We start from the raw sequence: 27,002 nt of genomic DNA, 5'->3' as shown, positions 1-27,002 counted from the left end.
ACGTGTCATAAGCATTTTAAATTTGTACAGCTACCGTAAATAAATATTGATTTATTTTGCCATTTATTTATAGTTAAATTACAGTGATTTCAAAAATCCTATTCGCAATTTCTTTATAAGCAAATTTATAATATTTAAATAACAAACGGTTAACTGCAGCTCGATGTGAATAACGTAACCATAACGTAACGTTCCCCACCACGAATTTTATACTGTTGCAATATATGGCAGCATTACTATGGTGAATAGACCACAAAATAGAAAACGCCGAAAGGAAAGTTGAATAAAATGTGAAAAACAATAAAAATTACAAATATTGTGTGCGTTAAACAAAAACAACACGAATAGTTAAAATAAGGAAGGAAAACTTTTCCAATGAAAGTCTATATAGATTTCTTTGCTTGGTGAAGTGCGCGCGTGCAAAAAAGTGCAAATAGGAAGACAAGCTGCACAATAGCTTGTGGTCAAGTGCAGTGGCGCTACAAAGTGAAATTGGTGTAATTGAATTTATAGACAAGTGTGCATATGTATGTATATGAATATCAATTTACAAAATGAAAATTAGCCAGCAAGCAATTTGCAATTGGCATTTTTGAGTGAGTTAAAGTCTCGTGTCTTCTGCAATTCTAATATGCTACCTGCGTGCATACATGCCTACGTGCATGTGTGTGTATAAATTTATGTACGCATAATTCATACAGAAATTCGATTGTTTATTAACATCTGCATTTGACATAAAGACTAATGCAAATACATTGTGGTGTGTGGAGGGCATTGAGCTAGTGAAAGTTGTCGAAAAATTCCGTGCGTGGCTAAAGAAGGTCACTATTTGTGTTCCGGAATATAGACGCGAAAGTAGGTTGTTTGCAGCATAAGCATGTGTAGAAGAAATAGTACAATTTCAAATTATGTGCTGCAATGGGTTGTGTGCAAAGTGCAGTTACTACTATTTTAAATTTTCAGGGTTAATGGCAATGAATGGAAATTTACTGTGTTGGTGGTATTCACACTGAGAAAAACGGCAAACGCATAAAATTAAAGTTTACACTTACGTTGTTGAATATTTCCTACTTAGTTTTAACTATCAGCATTTCGTTTGTATACTCAGTGTTTTTGGTTTAATAATTAGACGAAAATTCCCTTATAATATATGTATTCCAGTCATCTAACATATAAATTATTTTTATAATATTTGTAGTTGAAAACCTCAACCATCTGGTAACATTTCGATAACACTGCACACAGTTATCGAGAAACGTATGTATAATAATCAGCTGTTGGCTTTCCTCAAATTCGGCCTTAAGCACATACATATGTACATACCTACATACCATTGTCATTTTTGTGCAAATGTGCCGTGGGTAAAATTTACCTGCGGTTTTGGTCTGATTTTAAGTCTATAGTTCGATAGCCGGAAGGACAAATGAATTGGAATTTGTTTGTTAAGTGAAAATTAATCCGAAATGTTACAATTGAGTGATAAATTTTCTGATATAATTAATATAAATTACATATAATTCGTTGATATATGAATGTGCTTTCACTGCGATAGTTTCACATACACGCATGCAATTTATCCAATTACGCTCGGGCACTGCTACAACTTTGATCATTTTCACTTGATGAGCTCATGTTCCATTGTGGCAAAAAAAAAGAATTAAATAAAAAATTAAATTTATCACAAAGAAAACATAAAATATGTGAATGAAAAAATATCCTTTTCGACTCATGCTATTTAGACTATAACATGAAATAATTTTGATTTAAATTCGCTATGAATAAATTTTGTCTAGTATACAAGTACGTGCACGAGTGCTAAAAAAAATTGCAAAAAAAACAAGAGTTTGAAAGAAAAAAATTGTAAAACCCTATTTATTGGTGTGTTTTTAAATTGTTAGTATTTAAATTTCATTAATTAAATTCTGTGTTCATAAATGTTTCTGGAAAATTTTGGATTTCGTATAGCATTCTTTTGAGCATACGAAATGTGCAAACACATATGCATATAGTATTGTACATAATCACTTATCTTTAGCGTATATAACTGGGAGACGCAGGCATAAACAAACCTTGTCTACATACAAAGTGAGTGTTTAACAACAATTCATATTTATGATAGGACATTTAAAGATATTAAATTTTGTTTACTTTTTCCCATTACGCTTAGCAAGTATAATCTTAAGAAATCAATACTGCTTTAATTTATCGGAGAAAATCAATTTTCGCTATTTGGATTTGTAACTATAATGGTGGATAAAGACGAAGACAAGAATATTGTAACGAACAATATAGCTCAAAAACAGGAACAGAATAAGATTGCGCATAAATCTCATAACTTAGCAACAGCATCATCATCAACAACAACAACAACAACATCTTTACAAAACACCTCTAATGCAGCGGCAAGTTCAGGAGCCAACTGCAATCAAATTGCAGCAAATTCTACACACCTGGTAGGCAGTCATAACCATCCAAAATTGATACCCATTCAGAGTGTACTAAACACCACCGACTCACACCATCAGAATACAACCGCAGCTACACATCATCAAACGAAAGGCCATGATAATACGACAACGTTTCCGCAATTCATTACCGGTGCTGCTAATGCCCATACGCAAGTGGCCACAGAGTTGCCACACGAAGACGAGGAGAGGCTGGAGAAGCTATTCAACACGCTCGATCGGGATGGTAATGGACGTATAGATATACATGATCTCTCTGAAGCATTACGAGAGTTTGGGCTCTCAAGTGTTTATGCCGAGGTATGTTTTAAGCAAAATATGTCAAGTAATTATGGATTACAGTACGAATCAAAATTAGAAAGTGTAAATGACATTTTGAAGTGATTTTGTGCTAAAGTTTTTGTGTGTTAATAGTGCATTAAATTTTTGATTTATTGAAATGAAATTATTTGCTAAATTAAAATTCAAGTGTTGAAATGATTTATTTATAAAACAATTATTTTTGAACCGAAAAATTATACTACTTTGCTGTGCATATTAGTTTGAACAATCTATAATTAAATTATTGATATTTTAGTGCCAAGTGTTTATTAATTATAACGTCCAATTTTCCACCGTCTTTAGTTATTTTCAAGCTTGTCTGTATTTATTTAAAGAAATTCCTGGAACAATCCGATATTAATCAAAGTGGCGATGTTGGCCTTGCAGAATTTGTGTTCTATGTGCGTGAGCATGAAAAGAATTTACGACTACAGTTTTCACATCTGGATAAAAATAAGGATGGTATGTGTTTGAGATCGAATTAAATGTGTGATATTTATTAACATTATATTGATTAACAATATTATTTACAGGTAAAGTGGATTTGGAGGAGTTAATAGATGCTTTTAAAGATTTAGGTATTGAAGTTGACCCAGAGGAGGCGACAAATTTACTTTCTCGGTAGGTTGCCACACATGTGTTGTGTTAACACACATTAACACAATTGAATTATTCAATTTCTAACTGTTTGTAGCAGTTTAATTAGTTGTAGATTAGTAGTTGGTCATAATATAAAACCTTTGTAACATTCAACACACAACTATCTATCGTAACTGTTGGATTCAATTAGTTTAAAATTCTACAAAAACATTAATTTTGCAGTATAATTTGAGCTATTAGAATCCAATTTTATCATTTATCAAACACATTACATCTCAAATAATAACTAGAAACGTAAATGTTTAGGAAGTCTAACAAACTTCCACTTACGTTCCATCATTCACTACAATTTTTTTTGACATTTAACAGTATGAATATCATGCATAATACTTTTTAGCAGTTTTTAGTTTCTCCAAAACAGATTTAGGGTAAGTCCAGACATTTCGACACTATTAAACTTTTCCCAAATACATACATACGTAACTGCGTAACTCAACTACTTGATTAAAAAAAAAAACAAAAGTGAAAATAAGTAAGAAAGGAATTCTAGTTGCTGCCTAGTTTTAATTGTTGAGATTTTGAGGCAACTTGTTTTGTTTTGCCCGCTTTTTAAATGATTTTTATATTTATATATGTAAATGTAAATACTGAATTTACTCTGATTACTAACAATTTTTGCGTTGCTTAATAAAGTCATAAACAAATTCACTTCAGTTTCTCTTTTATTTATTTGCGTAATTCGTAATTTTCCTTATAAGTTCGGCTAAATTTGATGTTTGCATTTTTCGTTCCCTATTAGGATAAAAAATTATCAAAAATTCTCAGACTTAAGGTGAGAGATCGTGTATAGAGTTAGTGAACTGTATATGTGACGTGCACTTGTCAATTGTCTGAATGTACTATAAATATGTATGTATGTATGTATCGGCAAAAAAAAGAAATATTTACAATTTTTGCATGCTCTTTAATGATTTTCTGTAATTTGTTTTTTTCACCTACAACGACATTTTAATATCTTACATATTTATTTATAATGTTTGTTTTTCTCATTTCTATATCTTGCAATTACTCACACACACAGCATGGATCAAGATGGCAGTTTAAATATTAGCTTTAATGAATGGCGCGATTTCCTATTATTGGCACCATCCACTGATATTCACGATTTGATCAAATTCTGGCGGCATTCTACTGTAAGTATGTTTACTATAATGTTTTCATGTGCTTGTATATTTGTGTGGAGTGTTTAGTGGCGTTTTGTGGTGTAGTGAATTTAAGAAATTTGTGTGAAAATATGGAAAATCGACTGCAATCAAGGGTGGATAAAATAAATGAATGTTATTTTTGTTGATAAAGTGTATATTTTCCATGAAAGGCAAAAGTTTTTACGAAGAAATTGCTAGAAACCGAGTTTTTTTATTTAACTATTATTTTTATAAATAATTATTAGGGCTCTTCAAACCTTATAGAATGTATATACATTTGTATGTATGTGTGTAGGTATGTTTATCAACAATAACAATAATTTATAAATTTCGCTATAAATATTTACCAAAATTATGCTGCGCTCAGTAAACAATTATTAAGAGAAAATCAGATCCTTTGCAGATTTTGTATATATATTTTTAAACATACATCTTTAGCAATGTGTTTGTACTTATTTATTTTACACAATGTAACGTGTTACTTTTTTTTGACACTTCAACAATTTAAATATCCAAACGTGAAAAAAATCCGTTGTATTCACTCGCTAAATCAAATGCTAATTAGTGCTACTACTAACTGTTGAATGTTTTGCAAATGTAACGATATTATTTATTAAGCTACGCACATATTCTACATATTTTGGCTCCTGATCGTCTAATTTTATTAATAAACAGTTGAAGTGTCGCTTTTGTAAGTCAATTAGCGTTCATAAAAAGGGGTACCAGCTGTTAAACGACGCTCGTTTATAAGCGTGATTAATGGAAAGTTTCTGTATTATTTATTAAATACAATTTAGGAATTTAATATTATTATTATTTTTTATAATAATGCTTTTATGTATTTTTCAATACATTTATTATTTTATTTTTTTAATTTAATTAAATTTATTTTTTTATGTGTAGTATGTATGTATGTATTTTTTTTACAATCATATTTTTATGTTTTTTATTTTAATAATTTATTATATTTTTTTATTTAATTAAATTAAATTTATTTTTTTATATGTGTATATGTGTATAGATATGTATGTATGTATGTATGTATGTATGTATGTATATTTGTCGGCAAGATAAATAGTTCGAAGCAAACAAGAATTGAAAATAATTTTTCATCATTCGGCTTTTACCTGAAACTACTTGTACTGTCTTCAAAGAAAGCAAACAAAGAGGCATTCCCACAACAGTAGGGGTCCCGAAATAATAGCCAGTTACATATTGTCAGCACCTTCCAAGAATTTCAGAAATTCATGCTGCTACTACAACAACAACAAAATAGGTCAATATTGTTTAATCAGCAAAAATAGGGAAATCTCCATTCAACTATTTTGGAGAGATTTTAAAATGTGTTTACATATGTATATACATATTATATTTTGAAATATATATGTATTGAAGTATAATGTGTATATATATGTACATATAGTATATATGTTTGTGTTACTGGCTGCGATTTTTAGTCCTTTAACTTTTTCGAAATTAAATGAAGTAAATACAGTTGATACTTCTCTAACTCGAAGTTCTCCATAATTCGAACTATTGAATTGGCAATAGAAGTTAAAATTCATACAAATTACTTTTTATAACTCGAAGTTTTTTTGTGGATTATGGTGATTCGAGTTAGAGAAGTTCCACTGTATAATCTAAAAAATCTAACAATATAACATTTTAAAATCTTTAAACTAAAAAAAATGCAAAAAGGTATTTACCAATTTTCACGGCAATGTATTTTCGAAAAATTAAATTTTTTGAGGTTAGTCTTATCAAACTCGAAACTTTAACTTTTTTAACATTGGGTTAAATTTCCCATTCTTTTAATTATTTATTTACATTTTGTCAGAGGATACGTGAATTGATATTATAATTATAAAATTATGTCTTCGAGGTCATTATATAACTTCAACAATATATTGATTATGATGTGATAACAATGACATGATAACTGTGTAATGTGGTTATCGACTTTGTTATTGTGAACTTGAAACGGTATCTAATTCATACATATATCTTTATTAGATAACGCCAATTATATATCTTAATTACATTAATTAGAGAACGAGGGCTTTGATCAATTCCTAGTTGCTTAGGTAATACACAGTGCATACTTTTAGGCGCTTAACTTTAGTGTATTTGGTAGAAACGCGGTTTGGATTTGGTTACACAGACTCGGATTGTCGGAAAACGGGTTTGAAAATGATTGTGGATACTGACATATTGGATTACAGCACAATTGCTTTCGAAATCAATATTTTTGATCTTTCGAAGTTAATATTTTTTTCGAAATCAAATAAGTTTTTTTCGCAATTAACATTTTTTGTTCGACATACATTTTTTTCGAAAATAATGTTTTTATTTCGAATTATTAATTTTTTTCGAAATTAACATTTTTGTCCGAAATTAATGTTTTTTCGAAATTAATGTTTTTTCGAAATTTTTTTTTTTTTAATTAATAATTGATTTTAATATGGATTTTTTTTTTCGAAAAAGCTTCTTTCGTAATATTCCCGCTTTTGATACATATTTCGCTTAAAACTATTTTTTTAATTTTTTTTATTATTATAGTTCGAATTCACGAAGCTTCTTTTGCATTTATATTTCGAATTAGATTCAGCTACATATATGTGATAAGTACAATTGGTGATTCAGCTCGTTTTTGTGCACGAGCGTGCGTAGGTATGTGTGATCTAGAGCGTTCTATGCATTGCTTATAGTTTTGACGAGGATTCTTTCTGGATTTTTGTTTAAAAATATGGGTTTACTATATACCCATGGGTCCTATTGAGGGCTTAAACACTCGAAAATTTACACAAATCTCCTATTTTTGGAGAGCACGCTGTTGTACGATCACTTACTCATATACATACATACATATACGAGTATAGACGCACACACATACACACGCTTAGCAGCTGCAGACAGACCCTTTACTCATGAAACGAGCGCGTTTTGATCGTCAAATGCCAATATAGCAACAAATACAATTTAATATAGTCGTACTTTGCACCGAGTCAGCGCCAACGATCGACTTGTCTATATATGTATGTATAATTGTATATATACGTGTGTGTGTGTAGGTGAGAAGAAAAACATGATAATACACTTATTTGGTGCTTGATTAGCTCGACTGACTATCTTTGCAGTTCAGCAAGTCAATCGTCAGTCTCTGTTCATCATGCTCAAATAGAAGACGTGTTTTGGCTCTCACTTGCAATTGCGGTGATTACGTAACAAAACGTACAACAAGAACGAAGTAGTTTAATTTTCACTAACGCGAATTACTTCGATCGATTTGTAAACGTTTTTACAAATATTTTTGTTTTTCGAAATTTGTTTACCCCTATCTTCGAAACGAAAAATAAAGAATTAAGAAAATCAATAAAAAACGCGAGCGTAATCTTCTATATAATTTACAACAACAAAACGTAACGTGTAAACGCTGATAGAAAGAGTACTCGTTTTTTTAGTGTAAAAAAAATCAAAATAATTTTTTTAACACATTTTAAATATTTCAATAAAAAATAAAGTTAAAAAAAGAAATTAAGTGCACATAAAGTAAAAAAAATAAAGCAGGAAAACAACAACAACAACAACTGCATTGACGTCGTTGACACCCAGTGCAATTGTTGAAAATATAAAAAGCTTACGCAAAGAGCAAGCAGAATTGCAATCAAGCAAGCGCTGTTCGGGTGTAGTGTTTTCCTAACTTTTCCACACACAAAAAATCAAATCATAAACAAACGCGATAAAATGCTGCGCAGCAACAACAACAATTGGCCCACTGATTATCAAAATTTCCAGCAAATGGCTGTTCAAGGTGATGTGCTGGAAGATTTTGTTGGAATCTTTCGTGACGTTATGACACGGGTATGTAACGCCTATGTAAATGTCAAGCAGGCATTTAACCTACACACACACACACATAGACATATTATCAATTAGTGCTAAATGAAATTGTTTTTTTTATCAAAAATTGTGGAACTGACTCATCTACGCCACGCTTGTGTATATCAGCGATTTCTCGGAAGCGATAAAACAATATTCAAGTTATTCATTACGAGTATAAATGAAATGAATAAACTCCCGCTGCTGACATTCCAGTCTAGACGCATAAATATTTCTTTTTCTTTAATTTTATGATTTTTTCCAATTTCAAAAGCTGTTTGCTCAGCACTTGTGCCATAACCGGATTGATAAGCTGGCTGTCTGCCTGCCTGCATATGTAATACTCGTACTCCTCTCTCTCTCTCTCTCTCTCTCTCAAGTGTTACGCTTGCACTCAGCCCGTTTACTTATTGTTTTATAACATTGCGGTCGGCGTCCATTCAAATGCAGCCAGCAAAATGCATTTGTTTGTAATTAAAAATAATATTTACATACAGACATACATACATACATATATACATACATGTGTACAAGTGTTTGCTTGCAAGTGCATATGTAAACACACACGCGTTAGGTTAGATAGTGAGTGGCAATTGTATTATGTCAATTATAGTGGGTGTTTAAAAATTACTAATATTTCCACTTAAAACTGCATTATTAATTAAGAGTTAATTAATAGTTGTTGTTGTAAGCACAAACATCATACATATACGTGCATATGTAAATTTCGTAAATTTTGTTTGTCGAGTCTTCGCATATAATTTTCTAAGCCGGTTTTTGTTAGTAGAATGCTGAAAGTTTGCGCCAACAAGTCATAAGCGCTAAAGGTGTGTTCGCACTCAACTGTTTTTGTACTAAAAAATTCATTGCTTGGCATTGAAATAAATTGAATTAAATTTTTTGTTGTTATTTGAAGAGTTTTTGTTTTCAATTACAGTGGAACTTCTCTAACTCGAATCACCAGAAGCCAAAAAAAAACTTCGAGTTAAAGACTTCCGAGTTACAGAATGTAATTTGTATGAATTTTGACTTCTATTGCCAATTCAATAGTTCGAATTATGGAGAACTTCGAGTTAGAGCAGTTCGAGTTATGGAAGTTCAACTGTATAATTAAAATATTTTTTTTTTGTGAAATTAAACAGGTATTTATTAATTTCAAATATTTAGAAAGTAATGTTTTTTTATTAGTTATTATTTATTATTTTTGATTTTCTGGTATAAAAAAAAAATAAAAAAAAATTATTTTTATTCGAATATTTTTCGTATAAAAAATCTATATTCAGATCAATATACCGATTATATATAGCATTATTTCGTAATATTGATTTATGCTTTTTGTACTTTTAGATATTTGTTAAGCAATATTTTTGATTTCAAGTATTAAAAACAAAATATTAGAAGTTATGCGTTATTACTTTAAAATATAACAATAATAATATAAATAATATATTTCGCAAAATCGATTTATGCTTTTCATATTTCAAAGGCTTTGATTATAATTATGCAATATTTTTTTAAATTAAATATTATAAAACTGCATTTTATTAATTTTACTTTTCGCAAATAAATCAATTAAAGTTTTATTTATTAAATTTATATATTTATTTACTTGGTATGAGGTGATATATTTGCTTACATATTTTATTCTATGTATTATTATTTTATTGTATTTTTTTAATGTAATTTTTATTATCATTATTTTTCATATCTTTTATATATTTTTTCCCATAATTTTAATATTTTTTACACATTTTTTTTATTTCCACAATTTTAATATTTTTTTTTAATGTTTTTTTATATTTATTTTTTAAATTATATTTATTTTTTTAATTATTTTTATTTTTTTTAATATTTTTATTTGTTTTAATTATTTTTTAATTATTTGTATTTTTTTAAATAATTTTTATTTATTTTTTTAATTATTTTTTTTATTATTTTTAAATTTTTTTTTATTTATTTATTTGATATTTTTATTTTATTTTATTTTTTTTTAATTTTTTCATATTTTTATTTTTTTTATTTTTATTGCCTGAATACATTGCTTATGACCCTGTATCTTCTGTTTTAAAATGCATATGTATATTTAAACTTGTATCTACATACATACATACATATGCACATGTGTACCTATGCTTGTCGCTCGCTGTATTTCCACTTTGTGCGCATGGCAACCAAGACAGCAGCAGCAAGCAGCCAGCAGGCGACATGTGTATTTTAAACTCGCGCACGTTGGCGTTTTCTTTGCCTTCTTGGCATTTTTTGTTTTGTTTCTTATTGTTTTTGTAAAAAGTGAATACGAAATTCACGCAAGTTTAAGAATACGAATTCACAAGTTTAATCGCTAAGCAACAGCTTTCAGATTGATAGATTAATAAAATGCATATAAGTATGTATGTATATAAAAATAGTCAATATGTATGTATTTTGCTGTAAAGTCACTGGTAAACAAATTAATAGATTTAAATTTAATGCGTCGCTAAAGTAGACAGCAAAACGCCAAGGCAAATATGAACAAACAATCATAAAGATTACAATATATATGCACATGTACATACACAGACATAGGCACACGTACTCACTTTTGATTTTATAAACATTTTATTTTTGTTTTCATTTCCACACAGATAATCTACTGAGCGCGACTTTAATGTCATTTCATTTGTATTAAATTATTGGTTTTTCTTTTTAATAAATTCAACTTGTTGAAACTGGTGTGTGGCGGTGCGCTGTTAATCACGGCGTCAATTAAATGTTACATACGTACATATATAAATACCTACAAACTAACAAACACACAAACATGCCGTGTCATTTTCGCATTGATAAGCCGACAAAAACCCACACACATACCCTCACAAACGTGTATTTTAGCACACTTTTGCTGTTGTTGTAATTTTGAAAATATTAACTACGCAAATACCATGACTGATTTGAAAAATGAATTCCAAACACACAGGAAGCATGCACATTCAAACACACAAACATACCGACAGACAAAAAATAATAGCAATCAATTAATGATAATAACCAGCGATAAGCGAATAGTTTGGCAAACACCGAAACTTTAGATACCCTAATCTTAGTAATTGTGGTGGGCGTGACTTCCGTTACAAATACAAATACTTACTATATATGTATAAAGGGAGGTGTGTGTGGCTTGCACACAACAGCTTCCAAAACTTGCTTATCAAGTAAAGAGTTCTGCGGAAGAGGGGTGTGGTTTTTTTAATTTTTTAGCAACCCAAAGTGATTTTTCGAATAGGGTGCTGAGAATATAAATACAGTTTGAGAAGTTCATACATTTTTTTTGAATAGGTTCACAAAAAATAGTTGTTATCAGTGATGTTGAGCAAAGTCTAGTTTCCTTTTTTATTTTAAAAAGTATTGTTGTAAAAGTATATACATATTTTACCAAATAAAAAAATTCAAATTTATTTATTTCTGAATTATTATTTTTATTTTTTTTTATATTTTATTTATTAGCTATTATCTTATTTTTAAAGTTAAGTTATTAATTTTCTTTATTTAATATAATTTATTTCACCTTCAAGGCATCTTTTTTTTCAAAACATAGGTTACTTCATTTTTATTTTTCTAAATCATACATATTCAGTTTTTAGAAATTTTATTATAAATTTTTCTAATATTTTCTTTATTATTATTTTCGTTTCATTTTTTGTATAATTTTATTTTTTTAAATAATTCTTATCACTTAATTTTAGCACAATGCCTGCCCTTAATTCAGAGATCACAGAATGTTATTGTAATTGTTTTTTTTTTATTTATTGGGTTTCAAAATTATAATATTTGTTGTCAAGTCATTGTTGCCAATGGTTCGTTTCTTCTTAACAGCACACATTTAATGTGAACAAATTTTATTATTCAACTTTATTATTATATATTTTTATATTTATTGTATACATATTTTTCATTATTTTATTTATGGAATAATTTTTAATATTATTATTTTTTATTTTATTTTTAAAATAATTTTTCATTAAGATTATTATTTTTTATTTCTAATTCTTTTTTTTTTTGTTTTTTAATAATTTTAATTTTTGTATTTTAATTTATGCAATTACCTTCGTTCAAATAATTGTTATCAACGCCTCAATTTAGCTGAGTTTTGATCATTTTATTAACAGCAAATTTTATGAATGCAATAACTTTTAATTTAACGTGTCAATTGTTCGTGTGGCAATACATATGTTAAAGTGCCTAAGTTGATTTAGTTTAATAATGAAAATTACAGTAATTAAAATTTTATTTCAGACAATTTTAATTCAGACAAATATTCGGTCTTCGCTATTTTGTGTTACCTTAAACAATACTTTAGCATTGAAAACTTCAAATAATTCTAAAATATAGATCACCTTTATTATCAAATTTTTCTCAGAAAGGAAAATACCAAACTTAGCTTAATTCGATTTAAATTATTTTAACGAATTGTCAAAGAATTGTGTACATTTTCGTTAATTTAAACATGTGTTTTGGCTGTTTGTGAAGTCATAAACATTAATGAAGCGTTTCATGTGCATTGTATTATTGTATATAGTCTATCAAAAAAATTAATTTATTTATTTTTTACCTTTTTATTTTTAATATTTTTTTATTATTATTTTATATGTATTTTTAATTTTTTATTTATTTTTCATTTTGTTCTAGCTTTCTAATTCATATATATTTTATTTTTTCCATTCTTTATTTTTTTTTTAATTTCCATGAGTCCATGCAGTTTTTATTAATTAATTTTACTTAGTCATTATTAATATTATTTTATTTTATTTTTTATTTTATTTTATTTTGTATAAAGTTATAATATTTGTATTCATTTTTAATTTTCTTTATATTTTTTTTACTTCTTTTGTTATTTTTTATTTTTCTTTTATTTATTTGTAATTTCCATTGAGTCCATGCAGTTTTTATTAATTAATTAATTAATTTATATTTTTTTATCTTTGTATTCATTATTAATTTTATTTTATTTTATTATATTTTACTTATTTTATTTTTATTTTTTTATATCTTTATATAATTTTATTCATTTTTAATTTACTTTAATTATATTTATTATTTATTTTGTTTTATTTTATTTTAATTTTTTTTAATTTCCATCGAGTTTATGCAATTTTTATAATTTTCTCAGTTTCTGAGCACATCAACCACTCTGTAAAATTTTGTTCCTGCATTCTTCATCCAACTGCAGCTCATAGCTTCCAATTGTCCAAAATAAATTGGTTTGTTTATGACTTTTTTGCTACAATCTATTTTACATTCATGAACTGCTCAAATGCAAGGTGATTGACTAACTGGTGTGTTGAATCCACTTTATATATGTGTATATATGCATAATATATTTGTGTAGATTTATGTAGAAAAGCATTTTAAAATTTATTTTGTACATATCTGTAGCGCTTTTACGCATCAAATTGGCGCTGCCAAAATTCAAATATATACTTATATATATACATATGTACAACCTGTGTATGTTTACATATATATAAAATTTAATAAAAAATTGACACAGTCTAAATTTTATTATATCAACATGTTTATTTATTTATTTTGTTTGTATGTGTGTATAATTTAATTAACACCTCGTGACTGCGGAGACTTTGTTCCATTTGGAGGCCGGTCCGCGTGTATATACTCTTACAATTATATTAAATACTATAATAACATCCTCAACAGCCAACGCATGCTGCTAAGTCACATTTTAGCGCCTGCACACACATACAAGCGCACACTTTTACCTTGTTCATGCTAATGCAAATCAATGTCTACTTTAATTGAAATATATTATATACTTATGCACTTTTTTTCCATTCTCTCTTGCAGTACCTTGACATTGGTGAAGATTTAAATGTACCTGATGATTTCACGCAGAGTGAAATGCAGACCGGCATGTGGTGGCGTCATTTGGCGGCTGGTGGTATAGCAGGTGCAGTGTCGCGTACATGCACAGCTCCATTAGATAGGATAAAAGTGTACTTGCAGGTACAACACACACACACACACACACACACATTTGCATATCTTGCAACAAATAATTACAAATTAAATGCTCAATCCTCCACAGGTTCAAACACATAAAGCCGGAATCTCTGATAGTTTAAGATATATGCTAAATGAAGGAGGCCTCCGCAGTATGTGGCGCGGCAATGGTATCAATGTGTTGAAAATTGCCCCCGAATCGGCGATTAAATTTGCCGCTTACGAGAAGATCAAACGTTTAATACGTGGTGATGAGAAGCGACAGATGACGATCGGTGAACGTTTTATGGCTGGCGCAGCGGCCGGTGGCATCTCGCAGACGGTCATCTATCCGATGGAAGTATTAAAGACACGTTTGGCCTTGCGTAAGACCGGTCAGTATAAGGGTATATTGGATGCAGCGAAAAAGATCTATTTAATGGAGGGTGTACGTAGCTTTTATCGTGGTTACATTCCGAATATGTTGGGCATTATTCCTTATGCCGGTATTGATCTGGCAGTTTATGAAACTTTGAAGAAAAAGTATTTAAGTAGTCATAATACGGAACAGCCAAGCTTTCTGGTGCTGCTGGCATGCGGCAGTGCGTCCAGTACATTGGGACAGGTGTGCTCGTATCCATTGGCGTTGGTGCGTACGCGACTGCAGGCGCAAGGTGAGCATGACCGTGTTGCGTGTGGCGACTAGTGTTTTTTATGTTTTTATTAATTTTATTTCCCAATTTTCTTTGTTTAGTTTTTAATTTTTATTTTGTGTATTTTTATATATTTTTATATATATTTATATTTTCATTTTTTATTTTTAATTTTTTATTATATTTTTTGTGTTTTTTTTTTATTGTAATAAATTCTATTTTATTTAAACTTAATAATTTCTTTATTTTTTTTTATTTATTTTTCCTTTTAAATTTGAATTTATTTATATTTTGTAATTTATTTTATTTTAAGATTGATTTTTATTTTATTTACTCCGTTTTTTTAATTCTTATTATTTTTAATTCTTATTATTTTTTATTCTTATTATTTTTTATTATTATATATTTATTATTATTATATATTTATTATTATTTGCAGCAAATACTATCTTTTATATTTTTAAGTTTTAAAATTTAAAATTTTTTTTATATTTTTATTTTTTTTACATTTATTTGTAATTAAAATTTAATTATTTTTTTATATTAAAAAAATGTATCATTTTTTTTAATATTATTTATATATTTATATTATACTTTTTTATTTATTATATTTTTATTTTATATTTTCAATTTTGATTTTTTAATTTGTTTATTATTATTTTTAGCAAAAACTATTTTTTATATTTTTAAGTTTTAAAATTTTAAATTATGTTTTTAATTCAGTTTCTTTTTTACATTTATTTGTAGTTAATTTTATTTATTTTTTTATATTAAATTATTATTTTTTATATTTTTTTATTGTAATAAATTCTATATTTTTATTTAAAAAATGTATCATTTTTTTTTAATTTTATTTATATATTTATATTATACTTTTTTATTTATTATATTTTTATTTTATATTTTCAATTTTGATTTTTTAATTTGTTTATTATTATTTTTAGCAAAAACTATTTTTTATATTTTTAAGTTTTAAAATTTAAATTTGTAGTTAATTTTATTTATTTTTTTATATTAAATTATAATTTTTTTATTTTATATTATATTATTATTTTTTTATTTTTAAGTTTTAAAATTTTTAATGGTATTTTTATTTATTTTATTTTTTTTTACATTTATTTGTAGTTAATATAATTTATTTATTTCTTTTAATTAAATTTAATATTTTTTAAATTAAATTTCTTCATTTAATTTTTTTTTTAATTTTTTGTTCTATTTAATTTATAATATTATTTTTATATTATATTTTAATTTATTATTTTATTTTTATGTTTTAATGTTTATTATCTTTTATTATTTGTGAATTAAACTTGATTTTTAGTGTAATATTTGCAGCAACGAATATTCTATGTTATGTATATTTCAATTTTTTAAATTTATTTCAACATTATTTTTTTAATTTAAATTAATTTTTATTTCATATTCATATTTCATATTCTAATTCATTTTATTTTTAAAATATTTTTTTTTTTTTATTTTACTTATCTTTTTAACTTTTTTATTTTTATTTTTTATAATATGTATATTATTTGTAATATATTTAATCACTTTATTTCTTTATTTTATTTCCTTCTTACAGTGATCAGCAAAAACAAACAACCCAGTGTGGGTATACCCTTGCGGCAAGCAGGCGCCATCAATGACGACAACATGTTCGGCGTCTTTCGTAAGATTCTACACAACGAGGGCATCTGTGGCTTGTATCGTGGCATAACACCGAATTTCATCAAAGTACTTCCAGCCGTTTCGATCAGTTATGTGGTGTACGAGTATTCGAGCCGTGCTTTGGGTGTGAATATGACGTGATCCCTCTACGTTAAGCGCAATGTTTATTATAAATATCAACAGCAATTAAATGGTCTTGTTACACAACAACAACAACAACAGCAGCAGCAACAGCAACAACAACAACGGCGCTCAGTTGCATATTTATATACATATATATTTATATATACGAATACATATGTAAATAATAATGCACTAGCACAATGCAGTACTATTGTTGTTGTACTTTTACTCCCAGTCTCTGCCTATAATTAAATGCTACCAACAACATTTTTGTATAATTCACATTACTATTTTTTTTTTTTTTGTTTTTGGTTTTTTCGATTTTTTGTTTTCTGTTAGTCTGTATATTGTAGTGATAATTAAGCAAAGTTGCTCCGCGTGATACTAATTGCTAATTACATACATACATAAACATAAACAAAAACAAAAAGAAGCAAAGAAACAAAAAAAAACGAAAAACAAAACAAAAGCAAATGCGTAACGTAAAGTAACAAAAACAAAAACAAATGAAAGTAAAAGAAATGGCGGGTTTGAACAGTGAATTGAGAATGAGAGTCGTTGACTTAAATATATAATTTAGTTTATATAAACCTAACTGTATAATAATAAAAAAACAGAAAGAGGAAAAACAGTTTATAGCTTATATATGCATATGTAATGCTAAATATTTATTTCTAAACTATTTTTTACACGCAAAAACAAACAAACAAACAAAAATGCAAAACACACACATGCAAAAGTGTGAGGAGGAGGAAGCGGAAGAAACCGACGTAAAGAATGTATAACATAGATTTTAATTTATTATTTATTTAGTTAAATTAAAATTGGCGCATGTAAGTGAAAATGTTTAGGTATATTTATATGTATGCAGTATGTATGTTATTGTATAAACCGATTTTTTTTTTTAAATAAACAAACCCGAAAAGAGCATGCATTTGCGACAATTTTTCGTAAGATTTCTTTTAATTTTTTGTTTACGACTAATTTGATAGATTGACAGTAGCGTGCAATGTAAATGGAAATTGATAGGAAATGTGGCAACTCTTTTAGCTAAACAACTTTTGACTTTTTAACTTTTAACACTTTAAATACAAAAAACAAAAATAGTTACTTTCCAAATAATATAACAAAAACAAGTTGGTATGCAACAAAATTACAAAAACAACAACAAGAAATATGTACATATATACATACAAGCCTAAAAATATGAAAATATTGCGTAATTAAATGATTAAATGGCTGTACAGCTGGCAGCACTTACCATTTGTGTTTTAATTCAATGTATATTCGAAAGTAAAAAAAAATCTTAAAGATAATACAGAATTTAATATATATATATATATATATTTAACTTATTTAGCATTACTATCAAATGATATACATATAGATTATATATATATATGTATACTATAATATATAAATTTATAAATTTAAACTATATACATACATGCATACTTTTTGAGGCTGCATCGATTACGAAGCAACATCGCAATAAGTCTAACTTCTTAACATTAAAGAACTGAAAAGCTGTCGTTAAGTTTAAGTAAAAAAAACAAATCACTACAATCAAAAGTAATAAAAAAAAAAATCACATACATACATACATACATACATACACAAATAGTTATAATAGCAAAGAAATGACGAGATTATTGTAGCATATTTTTTATGATGATAACTAACTAAATAAATAAATAAATAATGTAGATGATTTCACAAATCGCTAAATTGTATAATGTAGTTAATGAATTACAAAAATTGTATGTGTCTAAACATATTTTTTTATACATACATATGTATGCTAGCCTTTTGATTATGCCAAACTGCATTTGTATTTATTGATTTCACATAGTACATACATACATAATACATATATATACATAAAAACAAAAAAAAATTAACGTAATTACTTGAATTTAACTGAAACAAATAACTTTGAAAAAAAGACCAAACAAAAATAGTGTAATAATTAAGCAGTCTCTATAATACAAGTACATACAAATATAATTCTCTCAACTTTCCGTCTCTCTTTCTCTCACTCTCTCTCTCTGGTTGACTTATTTGTTTGTGATATATGCAGGATTCAACTTACAGATATAAAGAAAATAAAAGTTTAATTGTTTCAAAATAAATTGAATGAATTGACAATCACTCAATGTGTGGAATGCATTTGTGCATATACAGTTGAACATCCATAACTCGAACTGCTATAACTCGAAGTTCTCCATAACTTGAATTCTTGAAATGACAATAGAAGTCAAATTACATACAAATTACCTCCAATAACTCAAAGTTTTTTTTGTGGATTATGATGATTCAAGTTAGAGAAGTTCAACTGTATATAAAAATGTTTTCAGGCAAAAATTGTTGTTATTATTGTTGTTATATAATTTAAAAATATTTATAAAGCACTTTTGAAGCACATGACTGCACTTGGTGAGCTACAAAAGTGGGTACACAGTAAGTAGGAAGCAGCGACTGTGGAACGTATGTATGTAAAATATGCTATACATTGCATTTATTGTTGTTAAAATAATATAAAAAATATATTTTGAAATATTATATTGATTATAGGGTACATACAGTTCTCTAAACTTATAATATTGTGGCAATATGTTCAAAGCGCATAAGTTGACTTAAGTTATTGGTGGCAAATTGTTAACAAACGCGCAATTTAGGCAAAATTTGATAGCATATTTTGTCTTAAACGTTAACTTAGTATTACTAGCTAGTAAATAACAATAAAATGAGAAAAATTAGATAAAGAATTTTACTACAAATCAAAAATACATAAATTGGCTCAAGTCAACTTAAGCTCTCTTTGATATATCGCAGAAACTATATTGCTATAAACACGCATGTAGGATGCTAAAAATACTAAATCATCAAAAATGTTTGCTTACGTCAGCAAATAAAAAAAAAATCGCAAAAAAATGCATTAAAAGGAAAAAAACGTTACTTTACTAAATCATCGTATGGCGCAAGCAAACAAATTCTTATCAATGAAAAAAAAAATCGTAGTTAAAATTAGATAATGGAATGTCTCAGCGTCTAATAGTCGAACAAATAAAGAATCTGAAGTTATTTTTAAATATTTTTTTGCAAAAGTTACTATTTTTATCACTTTTGTTTGCTTTAGCGGTTTCACAAAATCACGAAAAGTAAATGATATTGAAATCTACAGAATGTATGCTAATTAACAGAACAACAACAATAGACGCTGTTGCTCTATAGTACTCGTTTTACATTTTTTTATATATATAAATATATATATTTTAAATAAAAATTTATATATTTTTTTTTTCCAACTTAAAGCCGATCATATATAACTAATCATTTATCACTTTGTGGACTTTATCAAATCGAAGCCTTTTAAAGGCTTATAAAATGATGTATGATTTATTTATATATAAATTTAATTGGAAAGTAATATTATTTACCACCGCCACAATCGCTACCATTTTACATTAAAAATATTAAAAAAAAAAGAAAACAGAAAATTCTGAAATGCAGTAAGGCACATTGACTGATTACCCGCTTAATGTGTTTTGTATAAGCGATTTTTAACCGACTATAATTACATATTTGAATTAAAAAAAAATCCCCGGCTCTACCGAAACTTAAGCACCTTAAAACAAGATATGTTGACCGTCACAGTTTTTATATGAACGAAGTTGTTTGATAAATACATTATATAACAGATCACACCTTTTTTCAGGATACGAAAAGATTTCAAATTTCCTATTCAGTTCTTTTTATTTACTTCGACATCAAAATTCAAAAATACGATTTTGTCTCTGAAGTTTCTAAAACGGTAAGTATTTGCTAGTTGTAATTAAAAAATTAATACAATAAGTCACCGTTCTTTCGCTTTACTTGCAGATCATCGTAAATATTCCAATATTTAAACAAGAATCAACAATCAATTCTCTAATGATAATAACAAAAATAGGTTATATAGTTAATTTGTGGATTCTGAGTATGGAAATTTTTAAATTACGTTCCAAAGAGACTTTTGAGAATTGTGAGTGAGTGATTTGTAACTCTTCGGTAAAAAGTGGAAACATTACATATATATTATATATTTTCAATCCGATATGGTATCGCACAATCCAGTATGTATTCCAGATGGTAAGAAAAACTTGCACTATGTAAGTACAGTTATATTAATAACTACGTAAATATTTTAGAGTAAATCGACTAAGGAGGTATTCTGGTCTAGACGCATGAATTTTAGACATTTTTTAAACTAAGATAAAAAAATTAAAAAACATTTTTACTATCCATTTTTTTGATATGTTTTTTATTGACATTTTAATAATATAAAAAAATTGCAAGAAAAAAACCAAAATTCGTCGGAGTGGGGGCTTCAAAAAAAACGGTGCGTCCTGGTTGACGTGATTTCAACCCTTGTAGAGATCTAAAACACAAAAAACAAGGAGATTCTTCATTAGTAAGGATGTCGTTATGGGGTTGACCTTAAAAAAAAAAATAACAAAATGGAGTGGAAAAAATTTTTTTTCCCAATTTTTCGACCTTTTCGAATTTTTTAAAAATACTTCAAATCAAAATTTTTGGAAATCCAAGACACGATAGAGCGTTGTATAAAGAAGATATGTATACACCAAAATTCAAAGGAATCGGTTCGGTACAACTTGAGATATCATGTCAAACACCTCAAAAAAGTAGTTTCGAGAAAAACATTTCCAAAATACTAGACCAGAATACCTCCCATAGCTAAGGTATTAAATATGTATTAGGATTTTTGGAACTACAATAGCAAAAAGCAAAGTTATCCAGTTGAAAACAGTACCAAAGAGTATGTAGATATCTCATTAAATTTCCATAACCTTTTACCATCTCTATTTGATTATGCAAGTCGATTTGGTTTATACCAGTTGCTTGCTTGCTTGTCACTTCATAAAATCTATCAAATCGAAGACAGCTACTAAAATTTATATGAAAAGGCGCCGTTACAGTCCACAAATTAAGTATCGAATAGTGGAAAGACTAGAACTCCGAATCTTTGAAGATTATGATTGAGAATCGTCCATCCGAGAAGGTAGAAGAAGGCTGGTTTCAACAGTTCAACTTTGAAATGGCTTCCAATTTCAGACTTCAACGAGTAGACAGCTCTTATTTCCAACCCAAAAACCGGATTTAGTTAATGAGGTGGTTCTGTAAACTCTCTAGTTACAAATTTCTCGTTTTTTTATTTGCAAAATCTAGTTTCCAAGTAATAAATATTAATATTCTGCATGCGAAGAATCCCAATGTGAATTTGTTCACCTATTTATAAGCCATAGGTATCACGTCACATTGAGATCGTCTACGACGTAAAAAGTAATATCTTATGATTAATGGATATAATCATAGCGTGACGCAGAAGCTTTTCAGATATGCCGACGTATGTTTACTTTTGACACATCCGATAATCAAATATTCGTGATAAACTGCAGCAGGAAATGGAATGGGTATATACATATACAGTAGGCTGATAACTGACTGGCTGATGATATGCGGGAAAAATATTTTATATGAGATTAACTCACACTTAATCTTCAAGTATATATAATATATTTTGTTTATCTATTGTGGTTATTTTCCAGTAATTCAAATGCTGATTCTTGAGATAATAATGTGGAGAGAGTAGATGATCATTTCTCTCGATCGACCTTTTCGAGATCGGGGAAAATGTAAATGGAAATTCTTGATGAATTCTTAATTAAGTGCTGGAGGAGGAAGTGAGGAATTGTTACTGTGAAGTCATGAACGAAAGGAATGAATAGTTGGACAGTTATTTTTTTGGAATGTCGAGTATTAATAGACTGTTATTTATTCAGCGGAACTGGACTAGAAGGTCTTAATACAACCGGAGGAAAGTGCGATTCGCTCTACCCTATTGAAGATATTTGGAAATTCGAAATATCTAAGATCCAAAAGAGTTGGAGTCAAATTAAGAGAATAGCACAAGATCGAAATAAATGGAGGAATCCATTGTGTTCCTTTGCTCTCCCGCAGAGCCATAGGATACAATTAAAATGTATTCAATTGCACCCCATTTTCTGAAATCCTAGTAGTTTTTAACGGAAAATCTACTATTTACCGTAATTTTATTCGAAACTAAATTGCATTCTTCCCAACAATTCAATACTGTGAATTTTTTCGACAGTTTTTGAGAAACGTGCATTCACAATAAACTCCATTTATTCAGTATTTTGGAAAGAAAAACACAGTATTTATTTTTAGATATTTAGAAGTGCAACTACAAATCTTTGGGAGGGCAAAGTTAAGTAAGAAAAAACTGAAAGTAGCAAGCAGCTGTGTGAAATGAACTTAAATTAAAGCCAAAAAAGTATTTACGCTAGAAGAATTAGAGTTATTAAAGCTAAAACAAGTGTTTTCCAATTCAAAAACGTTTTCGAAAATCCAATTTTACAAAACCTAATACTCACACAGTCATACAGCATGGAGATGGGCGATATATCTTATCAGCAAATTTGCAGTGCACGTACCGTGCAATCCGATCAGAAGGGTTTCTTCAACGAATTCTTTTTGGAGGTGAAAGAGGGTTGCACTGATAAGTGGTTGAAGCACTATTTTAGCCAACTGAAGTCGAACGAAGCACGTATATTATCGATCTTTAGCGATCGTGAGGTATGCGATACGGTGTTGGGTGTTTTGGAGAATGTCGCGCCGGTCTACAAAGGCAAGGATGCGGTGTTTTCGGTGCAGCGACGTGCTCAGGCAGATAAATTCAATTTATTGGGAGATTTCAAACAAGCATTGAGTCATGCCAATTTGGCCGTTATGCGTGCACCGGCGAAAGGTGAGTGGATGTTGGCTAAGCATTTCTAGATTCTCAGTGGTATTTCTTTCTTTACAGATGTGGATCCAGCTGTGGATAATGGCCTCAGTTTGGCCATGGCCTATCGTTCGCGTGCTGCAATTCTTATCAATATGGGTAACGGCCAGGCGGCGATGAGTGACCTCAAATTAGCCGCAACTTATGGTTTAGAGTTGAAGGAGAATGCCGATTATTACATTAAATTGGCGAAAGCGTATGCTTGTAAGTATGAAAATTTGTATATGTATGAGATCGAAATGCTTGACCTCTAAACCATAACTTGAAATTAATTGAGTGAATAGGAAATGAACGTACCGGGCGACGGTATCTGTTGGGATCCATTACAAAAGCTGATGGAACAACACTAGTGGGTGGAGGTTAGGGTAAAAGCGATCGCTTCTCAGTAGGTTTTGGATTTAGGATCGAAAGTTATTAAATGCAAGTAAATCCCAAGAACTCATACCTCTCAAGACACGTTGGAAGTCTCATATTACCATTTTGATTTAACTGAATAAGAGCCAATCCAATTATATGTCTTTCAATTTAATATTGGATTCTCACATTCCTTCCAGTAATGGGTGAAACTGCGCGCTCGGAAATATCTTTGAAGATTGCTGAGAAACTCTCTGGTAATAATATTGCCTTAAGAGACGTTTTCGGCAAGGAACTGGCACTCATAAAGCCCAGTGAAAAGCTGGAAACTGCCGTGGCACCTGCTCTGGCGAGTGGTGAAAACGCCAATCTACGTGGCGCCTCGAATCTAGTAAAATTGGCTGAAACTAAAGACAGGGGACGTTTTATGGTCGCTGGTGATAATTTGAAAACCGGTGATGTTGTGCTCTGCGAGAACCCGGTTGCCGCATGTTTAGCGCCTAATTTCTATGGCAGTCACTGTCATCATTGCTTTGAGCGGTATGTATGATTAGAAGATTTATTATTATTATGTGTCTCTATTAATATGACCAATATAATTATGTAAGGGCTATAAGGCTATATTATTTGTAAGTAAATATATATCCACCATAAATTAGCGTTAAATGAGTTACGAATTTGAATACATTAGCACTAAATGTCTACACTTACAGGCTAATTACTCCAGTGCCATGTGTTAATTGCTCTGGAATTGCGTTCTGCTCGGCCCAGTGCATGGGAGAGGCATGTGACAGTTATCATCGTTTTGAATGTCATTTTATGGATCTTTTCATAGGTAAGGGTAATCACCTTAATATTTATATAACAGCGTAAAACTCTTATGTGACTTAATTAAGTGCTAATTAACGGTATTCATAAAAATGTGTGAATCATATACTAATTACTATAAAGTACAAAGGATACATACAATGTGGTTCACAGTCTTAAAGTTTCCCTCGGTCCTATCGCTCAAATTTTTTTTATAAGTGACTTAGGGCTTACTACCAACTCCTCCAACTCCTTTTTAAACAAATTTTTTAATCACCTTTAAACTCCTATTAATTTATCAGACAGCTTAGAAAAGTTATTTAGGTTAGGGCTGATTTTACCTGAGTTTGAACTATCCTTTCTTTTTAGTTTAAAGTCCTTCATCTAGTTTACCAGAGCTTCCATCACTCTTAGGCTTTAATAAAATGACAGAACTAGAAAATTTGATCCAACAGAGGGGCCGTTCCTACGACAGCTGGTTCTACGCAACCGAATCCCCAAAATTTTTTGGAGGTAAAGTCAGCTTTGTTGTTGACTGTTGATATGCTTTACGCTAATTTATTAAATTAAAAGTCGACATCCCTCGGGACTGTTGTTTTAGAGACATCCAGACATATTACAGCTCTCTCTTCTTAACCATGAATGCTCCTATGACCGGGAATTCAGACAATTTCTACGTTCTGTCATTCAGTCAATCGGAACTTAACGCAGTATTGGAGTTATTAATGATATGAATTTAACATAACTTTCCTCCACTTATATTATGAAAAATTCCAAAGACGTCCAAACTCGGAGGAATATAAGATTTCTAGAAGTTTAACCATTAAGCCTAGGCATATATCTTCCCTTAATATTTTACATGAACCTAATATCTAGCTTTCGTTTAAAACCCCCATTATTCTTTATTATCTTAAAGGTTCCGGTATGTCGATACTTTGCTACTTGGCCTTACGTGTATTCACACAAGCATCGAGCGTAGAAAAGGCCGTCCATGATGCGAATTCAATGTATGAACATCTATGTGCACACATTGAGAGCCGACACCCTGAAGACTATCTACAACGTTCACTGATGGCTGGCTTCTTGCTACGCTGCTTGCAGAAAGCACAATACTTTGGCCGTCGTAAGAGTGAAGGCGTGAATCCCACTGCTGTTGAGTTGCAGGTTGGTGCCGCTTTACTTGGACTCTTGCAGGTTCTGCAATACAACGCGCATGAAGTTTTCGAGACCAGGATTACCGAAGAACATCATTTTGAGGGCTCTAAAGTTGTCTATGTTGGAGCGGCCATATATTCGACAGGCGCTTATTTCAATCACGAGTGCTGGCCGAGCGTGGCGCGTTACTTTGTTGGAAAGAAATTGGTGTTGACCACCATTAAACCGCATCAGCCGAACGAAGTGATAGCTGAGAATTATGGCCCTATTTTCACCAAAACAAATTTGAAGGAACGTCAAAGAGCATTGCGGGGACGCTATTTGTTCGACTGCAAATGCATGGCTTGTCAAGAGAATTGGCCCACAATACAGAAGCTGGATAAGCAAGTTCGTTTCCGTTGTACCACGGCGAATTGTATTAATGTTTTGAAGTTTCCGAAGGATTTATCCAAGGATGTGCGTTGTGCTCGCTGTCGAAAGAATGTTTCGCTAAAAGCGAGTGTAGCGAAGATGATTCAAATAGAGGAGCTTTATCGGAAAGCCGCTGAAGACATGCACAAACAAAACGTACCGGAAGCAATTGCGCAATTTAAGGAGGGTATTGAAATGTTTTTCGAAATCGCAGTTTTGCCACACAAGGATACAATTGTTGCACAGCATTCGTTGATCAAGTGTTTGGCCGATGGAGGTACCACGTTCAAATAAGTGTTAACAGGAATATAACCTATACAGAGTCTTTTTTTATTTCTAAGCCATTTGCAAAACTAGAAATAATTTAAACAAATTTTTCAAAATAAAAGTTAGAAAATATAATTCTCATTTGCTCTTTTAAAACTAAATGAACAACCTCAAAACTAGGTTGAGCCCTTATACTTAACCAGAGTGGAACCGGATTTGTTACAGAAGTAGAGACCCAGATTACAGAGTAAATGGTTCC

At 29.3% G+C, this 27,002-nt stretch overlaps 2 protein-coding genes across 7 annotated transcripts; both read left to right on the top strand.

Moving 5' to 3' along the window:
• The first annotated feature begins 296 nt into the window (after nt 1-296).
• On the top strand, nt 297-17,788 carry LOC105210417 (calcium-binding mitochondrial carrier protein SCaMC-3). Of its 6 annotated transcripts, none has more exons than XM_029039136.2 (10): nt 297-527; nt 2,036-2,085; nt 2,168-2,765; nt 3,122-3,248; nt 3,320-3,407; nt 4,186-4,218; nt 4,468-4,579; nt 14,309-14,467; nt 14,550-15,117; nt 16,676-17,788. In XM_029039136.2, exons 3-10 carry the CDS (start codon nt 2,247-2,249, stop codon nt 16,900-16,902), a joined length of 1,833 nt encoding a protein of 610 aa, XP_028894969.1. In that variant the 5' UTR covers nt 297-527; nt 2,036-2,085; nt 2,168-2,246; the 3' UTR covers nt 16,903-17,788. The 6 variants fall into 6 exon arrangements, with proteins under 6 accessions (XP_028894969.1, XP_028894968.1, XP_028894971.1 ...); XM_029039135.2 differs by having other exon boundaries at nt 1,966-2,085; XM_029039138.2 differs by lacking the exon at nt 297-527 and adding an exon at nt 580-596.
• Nucleotides 17,789-22,530: 4,742 nt separating this feature from the next.
• LOC105210418 (SET and MYND domain-containing protein 4) lies at nt 22,531-26,904 on the top strand. Its single transcript, XM_011181361.3, has 5 exons — nt 22,531-23,713; nt 23,771-23,953; nt 24,304-24,643; nt 24,817-24,938; nt 25,827-26,904. The coding sequence occupies exons 1-5, from the start codon at nt 23,353-23,355 to the stop codon at nt 26,768-26,770; spliced, it is 1,950 nt and encodes a 649-aa protein (XP_011179663.2). The 5' UTR covers nt 22,531-23,352; the 3' UTR covers nt 26,771-26,904.
• The last annotated feature ends 98 nt before the right edge of the window (nt 26,905-27,002 follow it).

The sequence above is a fragment of the Zeugodacus cucurbitae genome, chromosome 4, assembly GCF_028554725.1.
Source record: "Zeugodacus cucurbitae isolate PBARC_wt_2022May chromosome 4, idZeuCucr1.2, whole genome shotgun sequence".
Taxonomy (NCBI): domain Eukaryota; kingdom Metazoa; phylum Arthropoda; class Insecta; order Diptera; family Tephritidae; genus Zeugodacus; species Zeugodacus cucurbitae.
The sequence above is the reverse complement of the archived record's forward strand: the minus strand, read 5'-3'. Positions and strand labels throughout refer to the sequence as shown.